Source organism: Nyctereutes procyonoides, unplaced genomic scaffold (genome assembly GCF_905146905.1).
Source record: "Nyctereutes procyonoides isolate TBG_1078 unplaced genomic scaffold, NYPRO_anot_genome, whole genome shotgun sequence".
NCBI lineage: Eukaryota > Metazoa > Chordata > Mammalia > Carnivora > Canidae > Nyctereutes > Nyctereutes procyonoides.
In genome coordinates, this window is record NW_026575052.1 from 10,375,006 (window position 1) to 10,400,973 (window position 25,968).

The following is a 25,968-nucleotide window of genomic DNA, read 5'->3' on the forward strand; positions in this document are numbered from 1 at the left end:
AGGTCCTCAGACACACCGTGTTGTTTTCCACATGATGTTGTTTTAAAAGCTGATCTGATCAGAGAGATGAGGGTCCAGGGGAAACAGGTAACTGGGTGACAGGCATGAAGGAGGGCATGTGACGGGATGAACACTGGGCGTTATATGCAACTGATGAGTCACTAAATTCTGCTTCTGAAACTAACAACACAGTATGTGTTAGCTAAATGAATTTAAAGGAAGAATTTTTTAAAAAAATTAAAAAAAGGGCAGCCTAGGTGGCTCAGTGTTTAGTGCTGCCTTCAGCCCAGGGTGTGATCCTGGAGACCCAGGATCGAGTCCCGCATCAGGCTCCCTGCATGGAGCCTGCTTCTCCCTCTGCCTGTGTCTCTGCCTCTCTCTCTCTCTCTCTCTCTCTCTGTGTGTATGTGTGTGTGTTTGTGTGTCTCTCATGAATAAATAAATAAAATCTTTAAAAAAGAATAGATAGATAGATAGATAGATAGATAGATAAATAAATAAATAAATAAATAAATAAATAAATAAATAAATAAATAAATAGAAATACAACATAATCTGAATGCCTTTAGTTGAGGCAGGTAGCCATCCCCAGTCCCGGCCTTCACTTGCTGTCCTCTCTAGCCTGCTTTATTGTTGTATTAGTGTATTAGTGAGAAAAGATCAAGGTTCACTGACCTTGGAAAAGTCACCAGAACCTCCCCTTACAATGAGAAATAGGTGACCGAGGGACTAAGTGCTTTAAATATTTGCCTCTGAATTGTAATAATTTAGTAATTCAAATAATCAAACTCTTAAAAATAAGAGACTGGAGTTGAATGATGGGTTCTCAGGTATCAACCACTAGAAATTAAGGGGCCCTCAGAGCTTTTTCAGTCACCCAGGAAAAAAACAATATTAAAAATAAATAATTATTCAAGTAATAACCACCATTTGTTAGATACCTATTACTTATCAGTCACTATTCCAGGTACTTTCATGATAATAATGGCTCAGTTATGGAGCAGTTACTGTGTGACACATGATTGACGTGCATTATCTCATTTAATTGCCCTAATAACCCAGAGAAGGAGGTGTTTTCAGTGGTGTGCTGATGAATCAACATTCAGAGAACGGGAGAAAAATGGGAGAAGAAAAAGAAGAGGATGAGGCGGCGGGAGAAGGGAGGGAGCGGGAAAAGAAGAAAGGGGCAGAAAAGTAGGAAAGGATAAAAGGAAGACCTCATTTGTAGTGTTTCTGATTTATATGGCGTAAAGACCATAAAGACTGCCACCGTGGCCGCTCTCATGCCACAGCGGTTTCCTGACTATTTAACCAGCAGCGAGCAGGCCTGAGCTGGATCCAGACTGAGACTCACATGTAGTGACACCCAAGGACAAACAGCCGGAAGAGGCAGTGCTGAAATAGGCCTCCAGGTCGGTCCACAGTGACTGCCAGCCCCAACCCCTAGGGCAGTGACCAGGAAGTCTGAGAGGGAGACAGAAGAGCCAGGACAAAGTGTCAGATAGTCATGGCAGTGGAAGAAGCTAGAGCCCTGGCCCCTGGCAGTCCTTACCAGCTGCATGGTCCCAAGTGGATCCTTCACCTCTCCTAGCCCCAATGTCCCGTTTTTCAAATGGGAATAATAACGGCATCCACCTAGATGGGTAGATGTGCCAGAAATAGCTGTCACACTGCAAGCACTTGACACCAGTGCTCCTGGACTTGTCAGAAATCCTCAAGAAGGCTCAGAGAGGAGCCTAGGACTGAGCTTTGGGGAGTAGGAGGGAGAGGTTAGGAAGTACCTAGGTATAAAGCAAATGAGTTAGCCCTCGGGCCTGGGTAAAGGGACTCCATTGAACTGGTGACAGCCTCACTTTTCTTTTCCTTGTGCTTTTTCTTTTCTTTTCTTTTTTTATAGCTAGCGCCATCATAGGAATCATATTCATCAAAGAAAAATGGAAACCTAAAGACTTTCTGAGTAAGTTCACCAATTTGAGCCCCTGTTCTTAATTCTGTGCTTGTGCTGTTCGTTCATTACAAAACGAGCTTACCCCAATTTAGGGGTACCTGGGTGGCTCAGTGGTTGAGTGTCTGCCTTCAGCTCAGGTTGTGTACCCAGGGTCCTGGGATCGAGTCCCACATTGGGCTCCCCACGGGGAGCCTGCTTCTCCCTCTGCCTATATCTCTGCCTCTCTCTGTATGTCTCTCAAGAATAAATAAATAAAATCTTTAAAAAGAAACCCCAGCTAACCCCGATATAGAGATCCTCTGTCTCCTGCTCCCCTCTGTGTTCTATATTCCACCCTCATCAGGCTTCTGAGAGCTGGGTTTTTAAATCAGTATTTCCCAAACCTGGTTACACAATAGAATCATCTGTGAGACTTCTGAAAAAGGGAATTTATTTCATTCCATTCCATCAATATTTATTACGCATCTATTGTAGGGATTTTAGGAGACCTGATAAAAGGCACTTTCTTTACCTAAAATGAGTTCTAAAGCAAATGGGAAACAAAAACATGGAGGTCAGAAGTTACCATTACATGGTAACATGGTTACAACCTAGATTAGAACATGCAACTTAGGCATGCAGCCAGATGAACTGGCTCACACAGCCAGGTTTGGGAACCACTGTTCTGATCATTGGTATAGGATAAGAGCAAGACGGGGGCCAGGAGGCAAAAAGAGAAAAGAATCTTATACTGAAAAAAGCAGACCTACTGCTCAGCAAATATATGATGCCAAGACCAAAAGACTCAGAGTGATTTGCAGTAGTCCTGATGGCAGAGGGTATAGTACAGGGGTAGCTAGGCTTGGGGCTTCGGCCCCACAAATAGTCTCTGACAGGTCTATGGAATACAATATTAATAGTATTTGGACTGGTCCCTTGGGGCTAGGTTAACTAGCAGATGGGAAATGATAAGGTCATTTTTATAAGGTACATGGTAGGCTCTGAAGGTTTGCTTGTGAGGTTTCATTATATTTGTTTTTTTTTATATTGCCCAGACAGTAACTCTTTTTTTTTTTATGATTTTGTTTATTTATTTGAAAGAGAAAAAGAGATAGCAAGAGAGAGCACAAGTGGACAGGAAAGGGAGAAGCAGGCTCCCCACTGAGCAGGGAGCCCATTGCAGGGCTTGATCCCAGGACCCTGAGATCATAACCTGAGCCTAAGGCAGATGCTTAACTGACTGAGCCACCCAGGTGCCCCGCCCATAAAGTGATTCTGACTTTCAAACCTTCCCCATAAAATGTACTCAAACCACAGTGCAGTAGCAGAATGGCTACCATGAAGGAGAAGAAAAAGGCAGTCTTAACTCTGATGCGCTCCCAGTGGGAGTGGAAATTGGTGCGACCAGTTTGTAAAACCATTTGATAGTAACTACTAAGCTGTATCCCCTGACCCAGGAATTCCTGCTCCAAGTTTTATACCCAACAGAAATTCAAACAGTATGTTTTCCAAATGACATGCACAAGGATGCTCATAGCAACGTTACTTGATATAATCCCGGGAGTATTTAAACACCCATCAGCATCAGAATGGATAAATTGTGTCACGCACCATACAGGCATGAGACACCTACCCTCCACGCCAGGATTCAGATGAATCTCACAAACTCACAAACATAGGTGAACACAGACGCAAGAAATCATACAGTACGAGTCCACTCAGAGAAAGTACAAAACCAGGCAAACTGTCAGGGCTGGTAGAAGTCAGGGTCATACCCTGGTGCTGCGGCCTAGTGACTGGAAGGGGGCACAAGTGAGGATGTTGGGATCCTGCTAACGTTCCCTTTCTTGATCTGGGTGCTGGTTACATGGATATTTTCACTTTGTGAGAATTCATTGAGCACTTTTTAGTATACATGCCACATCTCACTAAAATGTTTTAACATTAAATGTTTTTTTTTTTTGAATAACACTAAGGGAGGTGACCTGCTATTTTGGGTTTTTCTTTACTTTAAAAATTAGATTATCATGTGTTGCCCTAAAAACACATCCAGGGGATCAGGGGGTGCCTCCTGAGTGGCTCAGTTGGTTGGGCATCTGCCTTCGGCTCAGGTCATGATATCAGGGATGGAGCCCTGCATTGGGCTCCCTGCTCAGTGGGGAGCCTGCTTCTCCCTCTCCTTCTGCTACTCCCCCTGCTTGTGCTTTCTTTCTCTCTGTCAACTATATAAATAAAGTCTTGAAAGAAAAAAGAAACACATACGGGCCTGAAGCCTACTTCTGCAGTGAGCCTGTGATAGCCTCCCTCCTTCCCCGCAGGGCGCTATGTCTTGTCCTTCGTTGGCTGCGGTTTGGCCATTGTGGGCACCTACTTGCTGGTGACATTCGCACCTAACAGTCACGAGAAGATGACAGGCGAGAACATCACCAAGCACCTCGTGAGCTGGCCTTTTCTCTTGTACATGGTAAGAGAAGCCGCTGGTCCTGCCCGAGATAGCAGGAAGGAGTATCAAGTCGTAGGCTTGGGGAACCTGAGTGTCCAGCAGTAGGGAATTTGAGTGAATTGGGACATATTTCACAGCACTAAAGACCATGCTTGTGGGTAGTATTCATTCATGGGGAAATGCTTTTTTCACCTGTTCTGAGTAATGTCTAAATCTGCATAAATAATATGATAATTATAGTTTTTAGAGATACTGCAGGTATGTATATATGATGTAACACCGAAGGACTGGATGAAAACATAGAAATGCCATCCATAGTTGTCTCTGGGAGCTGAAATTATGATTGAGTTTTCATTCCACCTTTGTCTTTATGCATCATCTGAAATTTCTACAGTGAGCATGTAAGACTTTTATGGTAAGAAAAACAGTTAAAATTTTAAAAAGTCATAGATGTGTTATTTATTTTTTCCGGGTATCACACAGCTGATAGAAGCTGATAGAAACACAGGAGACACTGGAAACAGTCTCCTAGACTTTCAGCCCCAGTTCTGTTCCATGTTAGGTCTACAGATAAACTGGTTGAGGAAGCACGTAAAGTATTTGATCCAGCTACTGCTATATATTCTTGTTCCGTGCCAGGCACTGTGCAAGACACTTCCTTACATATCGTCCCAGATTCTCCCAACCACTCTATAAGGTAAATGTTTTTCTCCCTGTTTTATGGATGAGGCAGCTGAAGCTCACAGAGGTTGGCTGACTGCCCAGAGTCCCCAGGAGAGCAGAGCTGGATTCAAAGCTGGCTTCAGGGCCCACCATCCTTCACCATGGTCTGGTGATAAAGGTGATCACTGTTGTTGCTCTGACTTAAGCAGTCTGGCACCACTCTAAAGACTGAGAAGGTCCTGTTTTCTTAGTTGGCTCACAAGGCAGAAGATAGATTTCCCCAGGATTGGAACTGCATCATCTCCTGACCCCTTGCCAGCCCCTGCATGCCCCTGGTGGGCATGGAGACATGGCTATAGGACAGAACCAGAGAGCCTCCGTCTTTGGAAAAAGCTTAATCCCGGAAAACAGACTTTCCTCTCAGGGAGGCCTGGGCTACAGTCGTTGTGTGCTGTGTGGCCTTGGCCACGTCACCTAGTTGGAAGCTCTGCCTCCTTCTTGATGAGCTGGTGCAAGTCACTGGACCAGGACTGGCACCTGGTAGATATGAGGCTGTGTAGAAATCAGCCAGCACTTGGCAGATGCCCAGTGACCAACTCAGTTTGTCTTCCTTCCTCGTGTCTGGCTGTACCTGGACTCGTCGGAGTGGGGGGAGGGGGGCGGGGTAGGCAGGGATCACTGTTAAATTGAATACAACCTGAGGAAGTGTCGAAAGCCAAGTTCTTTTATTACTTGTCACCAGTAAGGAGACAGGCAGATAGCTGTCAGAGCACTGTCTCCTCTTGGGGTTAGGGCAGGAAGCTTTTATGCAATGTCCTGGGGGCAGCAGCAGCAGCTTGATACACTAAGGAACTTAGACATTTTCTGTTACTTAGGCGCTTTGGTTCAACTGCGCATGCTTAGCTGGTGCATACATCACCGCATGTTCAAAAAATGGCAGAAAACCCCTCCCATAGGCTAAAGGTAACTTGAGGGCAATTCAGGAGGCTGCTGTGCAGGCACTGATTTCCAGTGTGGCTCCCGCAAAGGGGTATCCAGTGGAACCCCTGGCCAAACCTCTCCCTGGGGGGAGCTGTTTGTTCACATTGTTTCCTTGCCTCTGTCCCTTCCCCTGCTCCCTCCCCCTGATGGCTCTCAGCCCTCTGATTGAGCAACTTCTGTTGTACCCCAATGCTGCCAGCTGGAGAGATTTGGCCAAATCAAATTCAGTAAATATTTATTATCTGCTAGGTGCCAAATACTGCATATATCAGACGGACGGTAGGTACGCTTGTGAGCATAGTGTCACAGAGAGTGGAGAGAGTTGTCCAGTCACGGGGTTGTACACCTGAAACTAATGTGACATTGTGTGTCAGCTATACTTCAAGAAAGAAAGACAGGAATGAAGGAGGGAGGGATGGAAGGAGGGAAGGGGAGGAAGGAGAGTAGGAGGGAGAGAGGAGGAAAGGAAAGACAGAGGGAAGGAGGGAGGAGAGAAGGAAAGAGGGAGGGAAGGGAGGGAGGAGACATGCTCCCAGAACTCGAGGATGCATACACAGCCATCCTGCCTAGAAGGCCCAGCGCTATTCCAGCACCACATTTAAGCATCATGAGGAATGGTTGGAAAACCAGGCCTCCTTAGTGCACGCTCGATGGTTAGGAATGTTGATGAGCAACTCATCTACTCCATCGTGTGTTCTGCAGCAATTAAAGATAATTATGACACCGTCATAAAATACGAGAATTGTTTTTGGTGACTTAAAACAGCCCAGTACAAAACTGTGCATCGACTATGATGATGAATAGATAAAACATGTTCACTGCAACAAAGATGGGAAGGAACAGGAAAATGAAAACAGCTGGTGTCTTTAATGGTATCTAATTATGAGGAATTTAAAAACTTTTTAGAATGCCCATTAATGTTTCTGCATTGGTTTTCATGATAAAGAAACTCCAGTGGGAGGTTGGGGTAGGCACTTGGAGCTGAGCCCCATCAAGGTTTCCTGCTGTCTTCTGCTGGGTGCTGGCACTGGCCTGACTTCGAGCCCTTAAGGGGTAGCGAGGAGGGTCTTTAAGGCAAGGAGGGAACACTCTCTTCACAGTTGCAGTGATTGCAACTACTGACTGAACCCCTTCTAATCCCCGTTTCCTAGGCCTCCTGCCTTTAGGCTTTGTTGCCTGGTGGGAAAGCGTACAGGCCCAGGAGCCACACCTTCTAGGTTCAGATCCAGCTCTGCCCTTTTATTGGCTGAGAATTGTGATAGTGCCAGCTTCGTAGAATTGTTCTGCTGATTGAATGAGCCCTAGTACGGAGGGCTCTGTATTTAAAAGTATTAGCTGGGATCATGGCCCTGAAAAGTAAAAATCCTTATCTGTCTTTCACAGAGGAGGTAATTGAGGTTTGAGCAGTTAAGCAACTTAACCCAAGGTCGCACAACCATTTTAGAAGCAGATCCAGTATCCAACTTGGGCCTCCCTGACTCCAAATACCCTTGTCTTTCTACCCTACCGAGCCACACATGTTGGAGGCTTGGTTAGGGGATGAGGGCGTGTATATCTGTCCACTTAGACCAGGGAGCTCCTCTGCTCAGTGAACAAGTGTCTCCCTCTTTGACCTTCAGTTTTAATGGGGTTACCACAGAGCAGCAAAAGCGGGAAGAAACCTTCTCAGCCCAATGGATCCTGGCCATCTAAGATGAGATGGAGGGGGTGCGTGTGAGGCCAGCATATCACCCCCAAAGCTCCAAGGTGAACTCCTTGTTGGTGTTACCCAGGGAAGGGGTAGAGTTTCCCTCCGAGTGCATTCAGAGTTCCCTCCTTTTCCCCTCGGGTGTCAATCAGTAGTTTGGGAAATGCTGGATGTATCAGCAGCCTTTCAAGCCTGACTCTCAGCATAAACTCCTGCGCAGCCCACCAGCATCTCCCGGTCTTGCCCAGGTCCTCGGCCCCCTCCCCGCTGACTGCCCTGCTTGCTGCTTTCACACAGCTCGTGGAGATCATCCTGTTCTGCCTGCTGCTGTACTTCTACAAGGAGAAGAACGCCAACAACATCATCGTGATTCTTCTCCTGGTGGCCTTACTTGGTAAGGGGGGGGGGGGGGTCTGAGGGATCCAGGTTTGCCACCATCAGGGGGCGCCACGAGGTCCCTGCTGACCCGAGGGTCTTCCATCAGTTCCTTCAGTTCTGTAAGGCCGCTGACTACGTTCAGTGTCCTTTGCTCAAATCCCGAGAGGCCTCTAAGTGCCAGGGATGGTGCTGGAAACCGGGCATGGTGGTGAATGAGCCAGACGGCCCCCCGGCCTTAGGAACGGGGGCTCCAGTCTGAAGGGAGGATTGGCCCGCAGGCAAGTAGACAGATGCAGAGGTGCTAGGTGAGTCGGGGCAGTGAGGATGCCGGTGAAGAGGAGGGAAGCAGAGTAAGGGTGGGGTGGGGCAGGAGTCCTTCCAGAGAAGACAGAGGCAGGGCAGGCCCCAGCAACCCGGCCCTTGGGGCTCCAGTGAACCTGTTAGGCTGGGAACGAGTTCTGGAGTCAAAAGCAGGAACTGCTTGTGCTCCCTCACTTTTTTGCCTCTCCTTCCAGAGGGATGAGTTCAGTGTGGCAGATGGCTCCTCCATCAGACTGAGGCGAGGCCTGGCCCTGCACGGGGTTTGATACGCTAACTTGAGCTATGAGAGGTGCTCGTGCCTCCCAGCGAAGAGGTGGGGGGAACCCCACTGCTGCCTCCTGGGGACTCTGTGGCCTCAGGCTGGTGACTCCTTCCCGTGTAAGCCGCACTGTCCTCTAAAAATAGGCACAGGAGAACACCCAAATCTCAGGGGGGAGAGCAGGCTTTAGTGAGAGGGGCACAAGTGCCTGAGACATGTGGTGGGTCTTCTGTCCTTCCTATACCGAGCCCCCACTCCAGTGACAGGCCCTCAGCCACTCCAGTGACAGACAGGGGCCATTGTAGGACAAGATTCCATTATTTTGATTTATTTTTTAAGATATTTTATTTATTTATTCATGAGAGACGCGAGACAGAGGCAGAGGGAGAAGCAGGTTCCCTGCAAGGAGCCTGATGTGGGACTCGATCCCAGGACCCTGGGATCACAACCTGAGCTGAAGACAGATAGATGCTCAACCACTGAGCCACCCAACTCCCTGATTTTTTTTTAAAGTGCTCTATTGAGATATAATTTACATACCATAAAATTTACCTCTTTAAAGTATACAGTATAAACAGAATCCTATAATACGTGGCTTTTTTTGTGACTGGCATCTTTCACTGAGCATAATGCTTTAGAGGTTTGTCCCTTGAGTAGTAGCTTATATCGGGGGTCCATTCCTTGGTGATTTTTCAAGAAGATTGGAAGTTCATGGTCCCCAAATGTCCTCCCTGGTGAGTAGGAATGCCAGAAGGCTCTAAGGGCACGCTCCTTCTGTCCCCTTCTCACTAACAGAGACACCCTCATGAAAATGTTGTAACTACTGATGTTTGGAAGCTGTCATCTAGGTCCCTGGGCGGTCCAGAAGCTACTGTGTGGTGGGCTGTTGGCAAGAGGGAAAACCAATAGAAACCGAGAAAAATAGGAAAGCACAACATTTTAGCCGGAATGAGGGGCTTCATTTGTACCTGTACTTGGGGTGGTTTCTCTTAACTCCTGCTTTGGCAGGGGGTTCTGACGATTTAGTTAATCATTTCTGCACCACTGAGTGAAGCAGTGGCCCCCACAGTGAGGTGAGCAGTGATATTTCCTGCATATTTTTATAATGTGCAAATCATACAAGTACAGTATTATATGAGTAGCCCTTTAAGATGCACAGACATGAATATTTTGAAAAGTATGTGCATGCATGTGCATAGGGGTAGGATTCAAAAACATTCAGAGACCTCTGTCTCATGAAATATTTTTAAAAGTACAAGTGAGTGAGCATTAAAAAAATTTTTTTAAATATTTTATTTATTCATGAGAGACACAGAAAGAGCCAGAGACATGGGCAGAGGGACAAGCAGGTTCCCTACAGGGAGCCCGATGCGGGACTCAATCCCAGGACCCCAGGGTCATGCCCTGAGCCAAAGACAGATGCTCAACCACTGAGCTACCCAGGTGCTCCTCAGTTTTTTTAAATAGACAGAGAGAGAGCGCTCTTTACACACCACATGTTTTTTTTTCCCTGTGTTTGCCATGAGAATGATACTCAGAGGAAGTTCATTTATCCATTTAACGATTGTTTTGACGTTCCAGGCAAAGCGCCATCCCTCTGCTATTCAGAAACTTAGACTCAATGCCTTTTCTTGCTGGAATTCAGAGGTGACATTTGGAAGCATCTGTTGGTATTTTGCTTGCCTCTCTTCTTGGATGTAGCACAGAGCGGGCAACTCATGGAAGGAGTATGAGATCTGATGCAGATGGCATCTTCGTCATCACCAGGGTGGCTCCCTCCATTTTTTTTTTTGCCAAGTCCTTAGGAGTCATAAACTGACTTCCAGGGTGTAACTCCCTCCCTTCGTCCTCGTTCACCTTCTGCAGGCTCAATGACGGTGGTGACAGTGAAGGCCGTGGCTGGGATGCTCGTCCTGTCCATACAGGGGAACCTGCAGCTCGATTACCCCATCTTCTACGTGATGTTCGTGTGCATGGTGGCCACCGCTGTCTACCAGGCTGCGTGAGTGGCAAGTTCTTTTCCTGCTGGGCCTCTCCTTATGGGTCTCTGCCCTTTTTTGGGCATGATTTCATGTGTTTTTGAAGCTGTAGGGAAGGCAAAACATGTAGACACAGCCTGTCACCAAAGTTCAGCGTCTACTCTAGAGAGAGGGGCCACTGATTTGCTGAGTTGTCACATGGAAGGACTCTGTGCAGCTTGAAAGACAAAGCCTGGAGTGGATGTGTTTTTCTCTCTGCCTCAAACTGTGAGAAGTACGAGATCAGAGGTGGCCTCACTTCCCCTCTGCTCCAAGGCAGGCATCTATTTCAGGGACTCTAGAAGAAGCTGTGTAGTCCCCATGAGGCACCTATTTGTCCGCTAGGTGGGAAACAGCAAGTTGTCACTTCTTGTCCTCAAGAAGTCTTCCCCAAGAGTGAGATGATCATTTCTGTCTCAGAACTGGTAGGCCTGAGGGTAGGCCTGGGCCTTGTCCCCATCTGAGACCCAGTGCCCAGCAGAGTGTCTGAGAGGGCCCGGATGGCCCTGCTGCACAGGGCTCAGTGTGGCACATGAGGCTGATTGATCCTGGGCAGGGCAGGCCCCAGACTCTGGTGGCCTGGGCTCACCATCCTCCAGCAGTGGCCTCGAGCAGTTGTTGGAGTGACTGCTGCTGTGGGGGTACCAGTGGAAGCTGCTCACACACCCCACTTTCACATGAACTTAAATTCATTTAACCCCCACAAAACCCCTTTGAAGCAGATGATGCCATCCTCATTTTGCGTTTGAGAAACCAAAGGGGCAGGGCAGAGGTGTGAACCCAGGCATCAGGCTCCCCAACCCACGCCCTATACCCCTCCACTCCAGGCCTCTGCCTCAGCTTCTCTAGGATCAGATTTCTTGTCCACAAGTGAGAATAACAACAGCCCCTTCCTTAAAGAAGCATGAAGCTCTCAGAGCTGTTCCCAGGATAACCTCCCAAAAATCTCAGCCTCTTTTATGATTATGTAACTATTATTATATTGATTATTACTGTCCTGAGTCCTATACAGAGATTCTGGTCATTCACCCCTGAGCCCACCCAGCACCGGGCTCTGTGCTGAGCACTCCAGGGTTACAGAGGTGAATCCAACGCCTCGCCTGCCTCCTGGGGAGCATCTCACTCACCCAGTCAGCACACATCCACACATCCACCGAGGGCCTCCTGTTGCCAGGCCCATGGGCTTCCCACACACAGAGGCAGGACCAATAGTCACCGTCCTTCGGTCTCTCCTAGTCCTGTAAACAGACAAGTACAATGGAGTGGGAAATATGTCACTGTAAGGCAACTAGTAGTAATACCTAAAATGCTACACAGAGGATGAACAAAGAATATATTCTGAAATGAGGGATTGTGTATCCTAGATGGAGAGAGTGGGAATGATTCTAATTTTCTTTCTCCCTTTTTCCTGCATTTATTGTAGTGAGCACATGATTTTTTCAGGAAGAAGAGTATTTGTTTAAAAAAAATGATAAAAAAAAATAATGACAGTGACAGGCAAAATGTGATAAGTGCTGTATGATTTTTTTTGGACTGTTTGTGAGAACAGGATGGCCCTTCGTAGGGGGTTGGGGACACAGGGGACACTGATGTGAGGACAAAGGCATTTCAGGTGACAAGAACCACATGGTCAGAGGTGTGAGGCCGGCAGGACATGGCCGTTGTGTGGGGAACAGGCTGTGTGTCCAGGGGAAAATGGGAGTGAAGTGTGGACCCAGGACCCAGAGATGCAGTGGGGTGGCATCCTTCTTTCATGTGCTGTCTTCATATTTCAAGCTAAGCCTACTGTCACCAGCTGTCACTTCAGCCTTTCTGACACGCCCACTGACCAGAGTGTTCTTGTATTGAAGGTTTTTAAGTCAAGCCTCACAGATGTACGACTCCTCTTTGATTGCCAGCGTGGGCTACATTCTGTCCACTACCATTGCCATCACAGCAGGTAAGGGTGGTGACTACTAGATTTCTATCTCCTACCCTAGCAGCAGGGACGTTACCCCAATGTGGAGGGATGAGGCTCTGTCAAAAGGCCAGTTCTGCTGACATGTTTTACCTGTGAGAGTTGTATGTGTCTTCAGAAGAAAGTACAGAATTTTGAGCCAGAGAGACCTGGGTTTGCACCCCAGCACAGACATACAGCTGTGTGGCTCTAGGAAAATCACTTAACCTCCTTGAGCCAGCCTCGGTTCCATGTTCACGAAATAGGAGTAATAACACGCACCTCCCAGAATTGAAATATGTGCAAATGTACCTGGTACAGCTTGTACAAGATTTCTTTTTTTTTTTAAAGATTTCATTTATTTATTCATGAAAGACAGAGATAGGCAGAGGGAGAAGCAGGCTCCCCGCAAGGAGCCCGATGTAGGACTCGATCCTGGATCCCAGGATCAGGACCCGAGCCAAAGGCAGATGCTCAACCGCTGAGCCATCCAGGCATCCCTGTACAGGGTTTCTTTAACGATTTTTTTGCCACCGTCTACTAGCTCCACTGACTAAGTGACCACAGATTTCTTCTCTACAATTTCTAGAGGACATGACATATGAAACATCTGCAGTGTAATAGGTGCTGGGTAACCTGTCATCATTTTTATATTCCCCCTTTCTTTTACTCCACCCCTACTTTCTAGATGGGTAGAGTAGCTTCAGAGGCTGCAAGCCTATCAGAATGTTTTGGTTTTTAAAGGGCAATGAAGACTAAAATCTTTAAAGTGAAAAGACCAGTAAGAGCCAGTGTGCCTCCCTTTGAGGAAAGCCTGGCCCTAAAGCCGTATGTTTTGCACTACGCTTTAGACAATCAGTGCCCAAATCCTGCTCACAGAGGCAAGAACAAGATAGGCACATGGCCTTCCAGGGCCTGTGCCATGAGCAGTACTGCGGATCCAGTGGGGCATTGACCCAAAGCAGCCAGAAAGTGGACCCAGTGTGAAGATTTAGGTCATGGTCAAGACCCTGAGTCCAGTCAAGGTTGAAAGGAATAGCCAATAGCACAATGGAGGCAGAAACTGGGTGGGAATCAGGAGCTGAGGATACACCACGAAACCCCTAGAGGTGAAATGAGTCCAGATAGACACTGGCTACAGGGCAGTTGAGGGTCACAAGCGCTTGTCACTCTAACGCCGTAGGAGCGGGCCTGCAGGCCTGCCATCTGCTGACCATGCAAGGTTAGAAGGCTCTGATAGCTTAACACGAAGCCTTGCTTTTCCATCTTAAGAAAGATGGGAGAGGGATGCCTGGGTGGCTCTAGGGTTGAGCATCTGCCTTTGGCACAGGGCATGATCCTGGAGTTCAGGATCGAGTCCCACATCAGGCTCCCTGCTTGGAACCTGCTTCTCCCTCTGCCAATGTCTCTGCCTCTCTCTTTCTCTCTTTCTCTCTCTCTCTCTCTCTGTGTGTGTGTGTGTGTGTGTGTGTCTCATGAATAAATAAATAAAATCTTAAAAAAAAAAAGAAGAAAGAAAAGAAAAGAAAAGAAAGGAAAGGAAAAGAAAAGAAAGACTAGAGAGTGGGGCCTGGGTCACTCAGTTGGTTGAGCATCAGACTCTTGATTTTGGCTCAGATCCTAATCTCAGGGTCCTGGGATTGAGCCCCTCATTGGGCTTCCTGCTCAGCACCCAGTCTTCTTAACAGGTTCTCTCTCTCTTCTGCTTGCCCTTCCCTACCCCATTCACTCACGCACACACGTGCACCCTCTCTCTGTCTCTTTCCCTCTCTCTCTCAAATACATAAATAAATCTAAAAATAAAAACAAAAAACAAAAACCATGGGCGAAGGTGTGTGTAAAACGTGGTAAATGAGGTCTGCAGTTTATTTCCTACAATGTTTCATTAGGGGAGGCTGGGTGCACGGTCCATGCAAACTCCCTATTTTTGTGAGTCTAATATTATCTCAAAATAAAAAGTTAAGGAAAAAAAGATGAAGGTAAGAAGGGTATAGAAGGAAAAAGAGAAGGTAATCTGTCCCCCTAAATGGCTTTTATTACATTCTTCTAATGTGGACCCTGCTGGTCATCATGTTTCTGAGCACTTTGGTTTCCTGCAGGGAAGAGAGCTTACCGAATCCTAGACAGACTGGCAAGGAGGTGATTTGAAAATAGCTCACCTGTATTTTCTATTATCTGCTGCTCCAGGTGCAGTATTTTACCTGGACTTCATTGGGGAAGATGCACTGCACATCTGCATGTTTGCACTGGGGTGAGTTCCTGTTCTCTGGCCACATGGGGTGGTTTGCACTGGGGTGGTTGCCTCTCTGTCCTCACTACTGCTTCCGCCTCTCAGGCGACCCTCTAGAGCCAGGGGAGCAGCCAGGACTCAGAGCTTTGTCCCCCAGAGATAAATGAGCATTTTACTCCCCAAAGGGCTTTATCTCCTTCCCCATTCTTTTCCTTGGGCTTTAATCTCTTTGTCATTTCTAAAATATCCCATTTTGACACATGAAAAGACTCTCAGCCTCACCCCAGATCACAGAAATATATTTTGAAGCCACATGAGATGCCATCATTTTGCAAAAACTAACAAGATTGATAATATCCGTGTTGGCAAGAAGATGAGGAGACCAGCTCACTGCCACACTGAGCAGATCTTTAATACCAGAGGACAATTTGACAATGTCAATAAAAATTGTAAATGAGCAATGTTTGATGCAACCTTCCAAATGGGACACAAAGACACATGGATGAGGCTGTTTATTAATTTAAAAATTAATTGTGTAAATGAATAATTAGAAGTAGCCTAAATGCCCAGCAGTAGGATACAGTTAAATAAATTATGGATGTTCATATAATAAAGTCCCATGCTGTCATTTTGAAAAATCGAGGCCAGTCTATAGATACTGACATCAAACCATGTGTAGGATACATTAAATGGAAAAAATTAGATTTTTTTAAATGTATAGTCTACCCTATGATCTAGAAGTAATGCATCTAGATGTATGTTCAAAAGAAATGTATACATATATTGACAAAATGACTTCTACCTGAATATTTATAATAGCTTTATTCATCATATACTCAAATTGGTTACAACCCAGATGTCTATCAACAGGAGAGATGATATAGCCTATTCAGACAATGGATTCAATATAACAATTAAAAATAATGAACTACTAATACATACAATAAAGTGAATGAACCTTAAAAACATTTACAAGTGAAAGAAACCAGAGTACACACTGTATGATTTAACTTATAAGAAGTTCAAGAACAGGATGGGGTACCTGGGTAGAGCAGTTAAGTGCTCAACTATTGGTTTCAGCTCAGGTCATGAGATTGAGCCCTGGGTCAGGCTCTGCACTCACTGGGCAATCTGCTTGAGATTTTCTCCCTCTCCTTCTGCCCCACCCACCTCCCTCTCCCCCCCCTCTCTTTCTCCCCCAGATAAATAGATAGATCTTTTAAAATATAAAATAAAGAAGTTCAAGAATAGGCAAATCAAGTATTGGGTGATAGAGGTCAGAATAGTGGCTTCCTCTGGGTTAGCATGGATTGGGAGGGGCACCCCTCTGGGGTGGAGCGGATGGAAATGTCTTCTCTGTTGACCTAGGTAGTAATCACAAAAGTATACACACAGGTACAATTAATCAAGCACTACATTTAGGGTTTGTGCATGTAAACAACACCTCAGTTTTTAGGAAGTGTTCCTATTTAAGTTCTAGGAGAAAGGGGTGAAAAGACTCTAGAGGAATACACACCTACCTGGGGGAGTGGGACCAGGGGGAGTTCAGGGACTTTCTAACTTTTTCTTACTCTCCTTCTGTATTGATTGCATAAAGAACTTTTTTTATTTAAAAAAATGTTTTTTTAAGGCAAGGTTCTAAGATACAGGCTAAATGGAAGTGAAGAGCCATGGGAGTTTTGCCTGGCAGAGTCTAATTCATTCTGATCAATGCAGTGCAGCATGAAAGGCGTATGAAGCTGTTATTTATCTTGCATCTGCTCCCTGCCCATCTCAGGCAGGCAGCCTCCCCAGTCTGCTCAGCAACAAGCCCCTCTCTGCAGCCTGCAGCCCTTTTTTCCCCTGTTTCCTGTTACCTGGGTTGTAAGGTGAGCCCTCTCACCCTCACTCTGGCCTTTCTTCTCTCTCTCCCTCCTCTCTGTTCCTCAGGTGCCTCATTGCCTTCTTGGGCGTCTTCTTAATCACACGTAACAGGAAGAAGGCCATTCCATTTGAGCCCTATATTTCCATGGATGCCATGCCAGGTAACGTTAAAATCCTATGTGCCCAGCTAGCCAGCCCATCCATATAGAATGACTGCTACTTCCTATTTAAAAAGAGACAACTAGCTGCTGGGTTTGGTACAGGGCAGGTGTGCTGTGCCGTCATGGTGTGACTGTCTCTCTCTCTCCCTCTCTTTTTCTTAAATCTCGCTGTGCCAAATAGGAGGCAATGGTTGAGGCACCTCAGTTGGTTTTGAGCCCATCTTGCCAGTTCCCACGTCTATTTTGGGCTCTCTTAAAGACAGTCCTGATTTACACTGGATATAATTATGGCCTGTATATCAGGCTTCATGTCTGTGAAAGGAAAAGAATCCATTCACCTAGTTGGAAAGGAATGGCCAGAGATAGGAAAGAAGATTGGATGAGTAACATTCAGATACTATCACCTCACTTCTTAGATGCCACAAGAGAGTGGATTGTTCTGGAAAGCTTAATTTCCCAAGTTGCTGGGAGCTCACACGGAGAAGCACAAGCTCAAATGCCTTTAGTCCGTGACAGTAACAGAGGTGTGAATCTGCAGAGTATTGTGCAGAAGGGAGTGGCTGAGTCTATGGAGAACTGGAGGGTGCCTGCCCCCAGCCCAAAGGGACCCAGATTAGGAAAGTTAACCCAGGTTTTGCTGACCTAAATTCTGTAGGTTACCAGTGACCACTGGCTTTTGCTCTTTAAGGCAAAATTGATTTTTATTTTAGATACAAAGATGGAACTCTCTCTAGAAAATAACGCCCACCTTTCATTAAGACACCCTAATGGGCAAACTATAACCCCACTGCTGGCATATGGTACTGCTTAACAAAGTACTCTGGGATACAGGTGTGTTCTCATGGCCAACTGAGGTGCCCCTCCTCTAAATGGCCCCAAGGTTTATGTGCCTACTTCTATATTATTTCCTCATCCCTTGCTATCAAACTGTGGTCTGTCATTCATGCTATTACTAGCTCACCTGTGTATAGCAGTTCCAGGTCAAACCTCTCACTTTGACCCCACTTGTTGGAATTGTGTATAAAATTAGAATAAACAAGCTCTGAGTTGGGGCCTTAAGCTTTCTCCTAGTAGTTAAATGCATGAGCTTTAGTGCATGGACTTTTAAAACCTCTAATCTGGCTGCTCAGATGCCTTTTTTGCTTACTTCCTTGTTTCTCGGCTGTGTCCCGGATAGATGAGGGCGCTGGATAGCTGAATTCCAGATAGGTGAGGTGTCAACTCTGTGTGTGTGCAAGTATGTGTATGTATATGTGTGTTTGTATGTTTACAAACTGTATGTGTATATATCTCTATAAGTATTTGTATATGCATATATACAGATCTGCTAGTGGAAAATAGAAGGTAACCTAAGGTAACCTTACATATCAATATTCCGTGGTCTGTTTGTGGATGTGGCTCCCGGCTTCCTCTTTGTACCTCGCGACCGGTAGAAGTCAGATCTTCACAAAAGGAGACCCTGCCCCAGTGCTGTGGCATGTCAGGACACTTCCGAGTAGACGTGTTCTGTACAATGCAAAGCATGGGCTTGAAGTTCAGGTGGCCTGGATTCAAATCCCAGCTCTATTACCCACCCACGGTGTGACCTTGGGCATGCCCTTGGACCTCCCAAGGCCTCTGACCCTCACTTGTAAATTGGGATTCCTTCTTTTAGGGAAGTGGGATAATATGTTAAAGGCCCCTTGCACAGTGTTTGGGACTTGGTAGATGCCTGGTTAAATTTGGGTTCACGTCCCTTTTGCTTTAAAAAAAACTTCAGAAATTCCAAACACTTGTTTGATCTGATGCCAGGTAGAACATGAAAAATGAAACTGCTTTAAAAAAACAAAAGTTTAAAAAAAAAAAGAAAAGGGCAGCCGGGGTGGCTCAGCGGTTTAGCACCATCATACCCAGGGTGTGATCCTGGAGTCCAGAGATCAAGTTCCACATCAGGCTCCCTGCATGGAGCCTGCTTCTCCCTCTCTCTTCCCGGGTCTCTGCCTCTCTTTCTTTCTCCCTCTCTTGTCTCTCATGAATAAATAAATAAAATATTTTTAAAAAAATAAAAATGAAGGGTGCGCCTGACTAGCTCAGTTGGAAGAGCAGTGACTCTTGATCTCAGGGTCATGAGTTCGAGCCCCACATTAGGTATAGAGATTACTTAATAAATTTTTTTAAACATTAGAAGTAAATTAATTAAAATTTAAAAAATAAAACTGCTTAAGCAGAGTGTCTTTCTTAGCTACTTGGTTTCCCAGAGTCAGACCTTGCTTTTGGTCTATCTAGATTGGTATCTGTACAACAGTCCAATAGCTACAGTTCAAGAGGCATTCTATTTCCAAAAAAGTATACTACATGTCACAATTTAGAGAGGGTTTAAATAATTCTAGCACCTGAAAAAAAGTGAAAAAAATGAATGAGAGAAGAAAAAGTGGAAATGAAATGAAAAAAGAAAAAGCAGTCCTGATAGCTGGGAGCTGGCCTGGCACTCACAGCTGGACCTTGGTGTTCCCTAACTGAAAATAAACAATTTCACAGCACATCAGCCTCAGGCAGGGCCACCCCAACCATGACAGATCAAGACACAAATAGGAGCACTCCATTGTCACACAGGAACATGGGCAAAACTTGACCATTGGGCACTTGGGTGGCTCAGTGGTTGAGCATCTGCCTTTGGCTCAGGTCATGATCCTAGAGTCCTGGGATTGAGTCCCGCATCGGGCTCCCTATGGGGAGCCCGCTTCTCCCTCTGCCTATGTCTCTGCCTCTCTGTATGTCTCTCGTGAATAAATAAATAAAATAAAATAAAAAAACAACACCTAAACTTTGAACCATGGAGGACTGACCATCCCCCCAACACGAGTGACCACAGCCTCTTTACCAGTTACAGCTTTAGCCTCAACACAGCCTTCTCTCCATCTGCGTAAGAATTATTAAGATCCCCAATTGCAAAATTAGCCCCACTTCCCAACAGCATCTAATCCAAAGCAAAGCCCTGCTTCCTTAAACTGTCCCCAAAATTGTCTACAAATCCAAATCCTGTCTCTTCTCACACCCTGTTACTGAGACATCCCACAGTCCCTTGGGGTGGACATCTCCCTCATTGCAGTGCATCAAAAAACCCACATCTGTTAGGCTATAGGCGTAGTCCTGCCACTGTTTGGCTGAGAAACACTGAAAAAATCCAAAAGCTAAATCATGCCTGGCAAGCCAACCCTTTTTCCTAAGGAACAGGCATCCCCTTAACTTCCCCCAAGCCTCCTCCCCAACCCCCCCAACTCCAAAATCCAAACCACACATTCTTAAACTGTACCCTTCAAATGACCATCAGCTAAGGCTTGTGTTACCTACATGAAAACTCAATCTTTGCAAGCCATTCACGTAGTGGACAAGGGGATGGGCTTTGGTGTCAGGGCCCAGCTGTGTGACTTCGAGCAAGTAATTTTACCTTTTAAAATCTGTGTTCTTATCCAGATGCTGAGGATAGGATTTGTGGGGAGGCGGAGGTTCAGCGAAGTACACAGGGAGGCCCTATAGCATTCCAGTTAAGTGTGGGCTTCCGCATTCAAATCCCCCCCCCCCCAGCTTAAATCCCAGCACTGCCAGATTGCTGGCTTTGTGACATCAAGCAAGTTACCTAACCTCTAACTGCCTCATTTTTCTTATCAGTTACTTGTGAGGATCAGATGAGATAAAACTTCTCAACTGTTTAGAACAGGGGTCTGCCATCAGCTCAACACTCAGGTACCTGTTAGCTATTCTCATGCTTTCTGTTGTTACTATCGAGATCTAAAGCCCTCAGCCCAGAGCCTGGGCGTAGTAAGTAGTCCGGCACCTGCTGTTATCTTCATAGTCTAAGAGAGGACGCTTTGCATTCAGTCTCTTAGGACAGCCTGGGGTTAAGAGAATTTGAAGTCTTCCTTCCCTGCCAGGGAGAGAGCTGGCCTCCAAGACCAGGAACTGTAGAGTAAGGCTAACAGAATTAATGATTAAAATCTTCTCTCTCAACTTTAAGTAGAAATCCAACATCAACATGTGCCCAGAAGCAACAGAGAGAATCTCACCTACCCTCTGTGAGGATCAGGGATGTTAACTGTTAAAGGCCAGAGCATCTCCCTGTGAGTGTCCTGCTGCATCTGCCACCCCCACGTGTCCATGACACGAAAGTTACCCTCTTAGGGGATAAGGAAGTGTTCTGGATCCTGGTTGCATTCGGTAGAGAAGTATTGGCATCTACCACGTTCAAAGCACAGTGCTGGTTCTGCTCCCTCTGCCCCCCCCCCCCCACATTCCCACCTCATTCTAGGCCAACCCATGGTTATCTTGACAGTGGCTGGCCTGTGTGCATATTTCCTGAAGATTCATCCCTCGTTGCTTAGCAACCGTAATATTGCTAGCATATACTTAAGGGTGTTGTTTTTCCGATCTAAAGCATTCAGGAACTTGGCAAGGCACGTGACTGGTGCCTGAGCACTGTAATGAGTCTGTGGTGGGGAGGGGGACGGTGCAGTCTCCTTTGGCCCCCTTACCACCTAATGATTTGGAGAAAATGGATTTCATTTCAGGTATGCAAAACATGCATGACAAGGGAATGACAGTTCAGCCTGACCTCAAAGCTTCTTTTTCCTATGGGGCCCTGGAAAACAATGACAACGTTTCTGAGATCTACGCTCCTGCCACGCTGCCGGTTATGCAAGAGGAACACAGCTCTGGGGGTGCCTCTGGGGTTCCCTACCGAGTCCTGGAACACACCAAGAAGGAATGAGCCCACCTCGAAGGAGACTCTCCTTCCCTCCATTTATAACTGCTCTCAAGCCGTCAGTGGTTCAACCCTGAATCCTAAACTTTGCCTTTCACATTTTAATCTCTTAAACCGAGAACTCTCTAGAAGGGGATCTCGAAGAGCCATTGTCTCTAGCAAAGAACACATGATCTTGGTCTCGGAGATTTCAGGTGACCAGGGTGGGGTGAGGGGGACGAAAGCAGTATTCCCCGGGGGAAGTGCGGAGTTCAGACTCTGCCTGGTACTGCCCAGCCAGCTCCCGGAAAGCATCCCCGAGGGTGGTAACTGAGCTTCCTCCGTCAGTGACCAAAGGTTGCCACATTCCTTGGAGCTGAAGCAAGGCAGAGATTCCGTTCTCACTTTCCACATCCAGTGAAAGGCTGGAGACCTCTGAATCTAATCTTCCCTTGCCTGATCCTCCCTGTCTCACGATTCCCGTACTTCCAGTAACATTTGTGTAGTCATCACAAGGCATAGTAGGCCAGCCCTGGGGACATTCTATCATCCACCTGTAGGAAATGCACTTCTGCCTTCCAATTCTCCCTGCCCTTCTAGTGAAAACATGCTTGATGTGCTTACATTAGATCTGCTCTGAAACCTAATTTGGTTTTGGTTCTGTGAACTATGTAATTGCTTTTTCTCCCCACCAAAGGAACCGAGAAGTTAAGAGTAGGAGGAAAGTAAGGACAGGAGCAGGGGTAATGATACGTTAGCCCATAAACATGAAGGAAGAAAAATCCCTTTTCATCTTATAAGAAGTGATTGCACCACTTAGAAAAAGATAGGCAGAAAATCTGGCTGTTTTATGTGTATGTTCTTGCACAGCAAGGGCCTCTGGGAAGCTAGGGCACTTACCTCAGAGACAGTCTCCATCAAACGAAGCTTGAATTATCGGTTAATTTCCTTGGAGTTGACCGAGACTTTGGGTCCTCGTTCCCAGGCACACATGTCTGGGAAAGCGGGCATTCTTGGTAAGGGGTCACTGCTTCCTTTCAGGCTACATCCATGATTGTCCCTCCCTAGACTGACTGTATACTTCTGAGAATGGCAAGTAAGGGTTTGCAAACTTTAGCATAAGGACCCCCTAGGGAGTGTGCAGATTCCTACTCCCCAAGGACAGACGCTCTGTTTAAGTGGGAATGATGGGGAGGAGCGAGAGGCTGCGTTCTGATCTGGCCGCACAGGTTGTTCTGATGCAGGCAGTCCAGGGATCACACACCTCGAAAGCCTACTGATCGAGAGAGGGTCTGCTAAAACCTCCAGGGGCCAACACACCCCTGCTGGAGAGCTGGAATTACCAGTCCTTGTTTCCTGTCCGGGGTTTATTTGGCAGATCAAATAATTCCCATAGGATCGGTGGCATTTATCCATCCAGTGATTACTACTTAGTAGAACTACGCGTAATGTTTCCCTGGGTACTCTTTAGCTAATAGGGGAGATCACAGTGTTAATAGACCAGTGTTGATAGATCATTAACCTTTATGGATTGTGCTTAATACCGATTTACTACCTTGACTTCAAACACTGGCATCTGCTGCTCGTGATAACCACTTAGGTATTCTGTCTTAACCTCTTCCGTATTGTTGGCTTACTTGCCTAAGAAGGCAACAGACAATGACCTGTTTTCTTCAGGATAGGTATCCACTCAATTCAACGTTTGAGAGGCATTTGTGGTGTGTTAATAAGCATTTGGATGAGGGCGCGTGGGTGGCTCAGTTGGTTAAGTGTCTGCCTTCGGTTCAGATCATGATCTCAGGGTTCTGGGATCAAGCCCCACATGGGGCTCTCTGCTCAGCGGGGAGTGTGCTTCTCCCTCTCCCTCTGCCCCTCCCCACCCCTGTTCCTACTTGCTCTTATGCTCTCACTCCCCCCCCCATGGGAAAAAAATCTTAACAAACAAACAGAACATTTGAATGGTGAAGGCTACAAAGAACAGCAATGATCCCTGCCCTACAGACACACACCCAGGAAACCATGAGAGGTGCACATTGCAATAGTGCGCAGAAAAAGGACAGTTACCGGGGCCCTTCTAAAGGTCAGACTGCGAGCCCACAACAGGGTATTCAGAATTGAAGGTGATTTTGAGACACCTGGCCAGTTCAATCGGTAGGGCATATGACTCTTGATCTCAGGGTCATGAGTTTGAGTCCCATGTGTGGCACAGAGTTCACTTAAAATAAAATTTAAAAATTAATTTTAAATTAATTAAAAAAATAAAAAGAATCGGAGATGATTTGGGCTTCACTCATGGATGGGGGCAAACCTTGCTAAAATTTGAGCAAAGCATAGAAAGCAGGGCGACCACCCCTCCAGGCAGAGGGGCAAGGGGCCAGCATTTGCAAAGGCACAGAAATAGGGAGTGGATGTTGGCAAAGAAAGGAGAGGTAGAGAGAGTGGTGGGAGCTGAGCCTGGAAAGAGACCAAATCATGGAGGCCTTGAATGCCTGCTGAAGATCAAGGGGTATCACAGAGAGCGTGGGAGCCATTGATGATTCATAAGGAAGAAAATGGCAGGGTCAGCACTGATTGGAAAGGAGGCTTGATGCAGAGTATAGAGAGACAATCTGAAGGGATGATAAAAGTCACTTTTCAAGGTCAAGCCGTCAGCTCACTGGAACAAAACACAAAAGGGGAATTAAATCTGGTTTTACGGTTATTCAGATTTTCTAGGTGGTTTTTCTAAGGTGAGCTGGGATAAGGGATGAGGGCAGAGTGGATAAATGGAAGGTAGGCAGGGAATCCATTGAAGTGTGTCAGGCCCTGGTGATCATTTGGGGGTTTTATGTGCTCCCAACCTCAGTCCACCTCTTCCCTTTTCAAACCATGAGCCCTTTAGTCTCAAGCCAGGCAAGAATGAGACGAGTGGATGAAAGTGCATCATAGTTTCAGGTTGGCCAACTGGTGGTTTCAATGCCACTCAGCCACTGCTGCTGGGACCTGGACCTCCGGTGCCCCAGCACTGCTGGGGGCAGTGGCATTATCCTATGAAGGGGCCACAGGATGGCTGAGCAGAGGGTGCATGGCAGTTTCCTGAGTGGAAGCCAGCAGTAGGCATCCGAGTGTTCGAGAAGACCAGACAACATAGAACCTCGGTCTCCAGAGTTCTGAATCTGTCCTGGGTTATCTTCTCCCAACCTTGGTCTTCAAGTATAAATGGACTGTTTGCTGGTGGCACTTACTGTTGGCACAGGGGGAGAGGACATCAACTTTCTACTCACAGCCCTGGTTCTTTATTTTTTTTTTTTTCTCTTGGCTCTGACATTCCTCAAGCCCTCTGGAATGCTCTAAGCAATATTAAGTATCACACGTCTTTCTCCTTCCTACCAGCCTATACCTATGGCAAGGTCACCAAACTTGGGCTTAAACCTTCACTTGTTGTCTGATCTTTCTTCTGCTCTTCACTCTGTCCCCCTCTTCTAAAGACTGGGACTCTGGGTTCTCTAATCAGACATTAGAACCAGGGCAAAGACTGGTACCTGTGGGCTTTGGTGAGAGCTCAGCCTTCCCCCGGATCCCTCTTGAAGCCACAGGGCTTATGATGCCATCACATTAAAGCTTCAGGTCACATGGGGTTCTTATAGTGTGCAATTGACTGCTGGGTAGGGAAGGGAGATCTGACGTTTCCACTGCTTTTCTGGTGGAAACCAACCAGCTTGCTGGTACTGTGTGTATACAAGACATCCATCAGGATAGTGTTGGAGACCCTCCACCCTGCACTCTTTTGAATTCCGAATCTGGCCCAACAGTGGCTGATAGGCAAAAAAAAAAAAAAAAGAAAAAAAAGAAAAAAAAATGACCCCATGTTTCTCTAAGAAGCTGTGTAAATGAAGTCACCCTAGAATAGATTCTGTGTGGATACTTATATTTCGTTAACTCCATGGCTGATATGGCATGTCTTATTTTTTTTAAAAAAAATGTGTGTTAGGTGTAAATAACATCATGAAATGATATTTAATTAAAAAAATCCATGTGATACCTGTTTAGTTTGAGTCTTCTGTTTGGCTAATACTTTCTAAAGTTGTCTAGAATAAGTGCTGTCCAATAGAACTTTCATCAGTGATCAAATTGTTCTGTGTGCTGCCAAGTACAGCAGCCACTAACCAGATGTAGCTATTGAGAATCTTAAATGTGGCCAAGTGCAACCTAGGAACTAGATTTTTAATTTTGTTTCAATTTAATTAAACTCAAATACTCACACAGAGCTGGTGGTGGCTGTAGTAACATTACAGTTCTAGAGATGCACATGAGAGTAGTGAAGGCTGAATTAAGCACTTTTTTCCCCTGCAGTGGTTAAGAGTACAGACTCTGTAACCAACTGCTTAGGTTTGGTTCCTAACTC

At 46.2% G+C, this 25,968-nt stretch overlaps 1 protein-coding gene across 2 annotated transcripts in view; it reads left to right on the plus strand.

Annotated features, from left to right (window-relative positions):
• Positions 1-25,600, plus strand: part of NIPAL3 (NIPA like domain containing 3) — a 52,809-nt gene extending 27,209 nt beyond the window's left edge. The window contains exons 5-12 of one of the 2 annotated variants that reach the window (XM_055332057.1): positions 1,898-1,957; positions 4,246-4,391; positions 7,999-8,095; positions 10,526-10,661; positions 12,528-12,616; positions 14,801-14,864; positions 16,773-16,867; positions 21,412-25,600. In XM_055332057.1, coding sequence (XP_055188032.1) covers positions 1,898-1,957; positions 4,246-4,391; positions 7,999-8,095; positions 10,526-10,661; positions 12,528-12,616; positions 14,801-14,864; positions 16,773-16,867; positions 21,412-21,611 — 887 coding nt within the window. In that variant the 3' untranslated portion in view covers positions 21,612-25,600. The remainder of the gene's footprint in view (positions 1-1,897; positions 1,958-4,245; positions 4,392-7,998; positions 8,096-10,525; positions 10,662-12,527; positions 12,617-14,800; positions 14,865-16,772; positions 16,868-21,411) is intronic. The other variant, XM_055332058.1, reaches the window with a different exon arrangement.
• Positions 25,601-25,968: the final 368 nt, after the last annotated feature.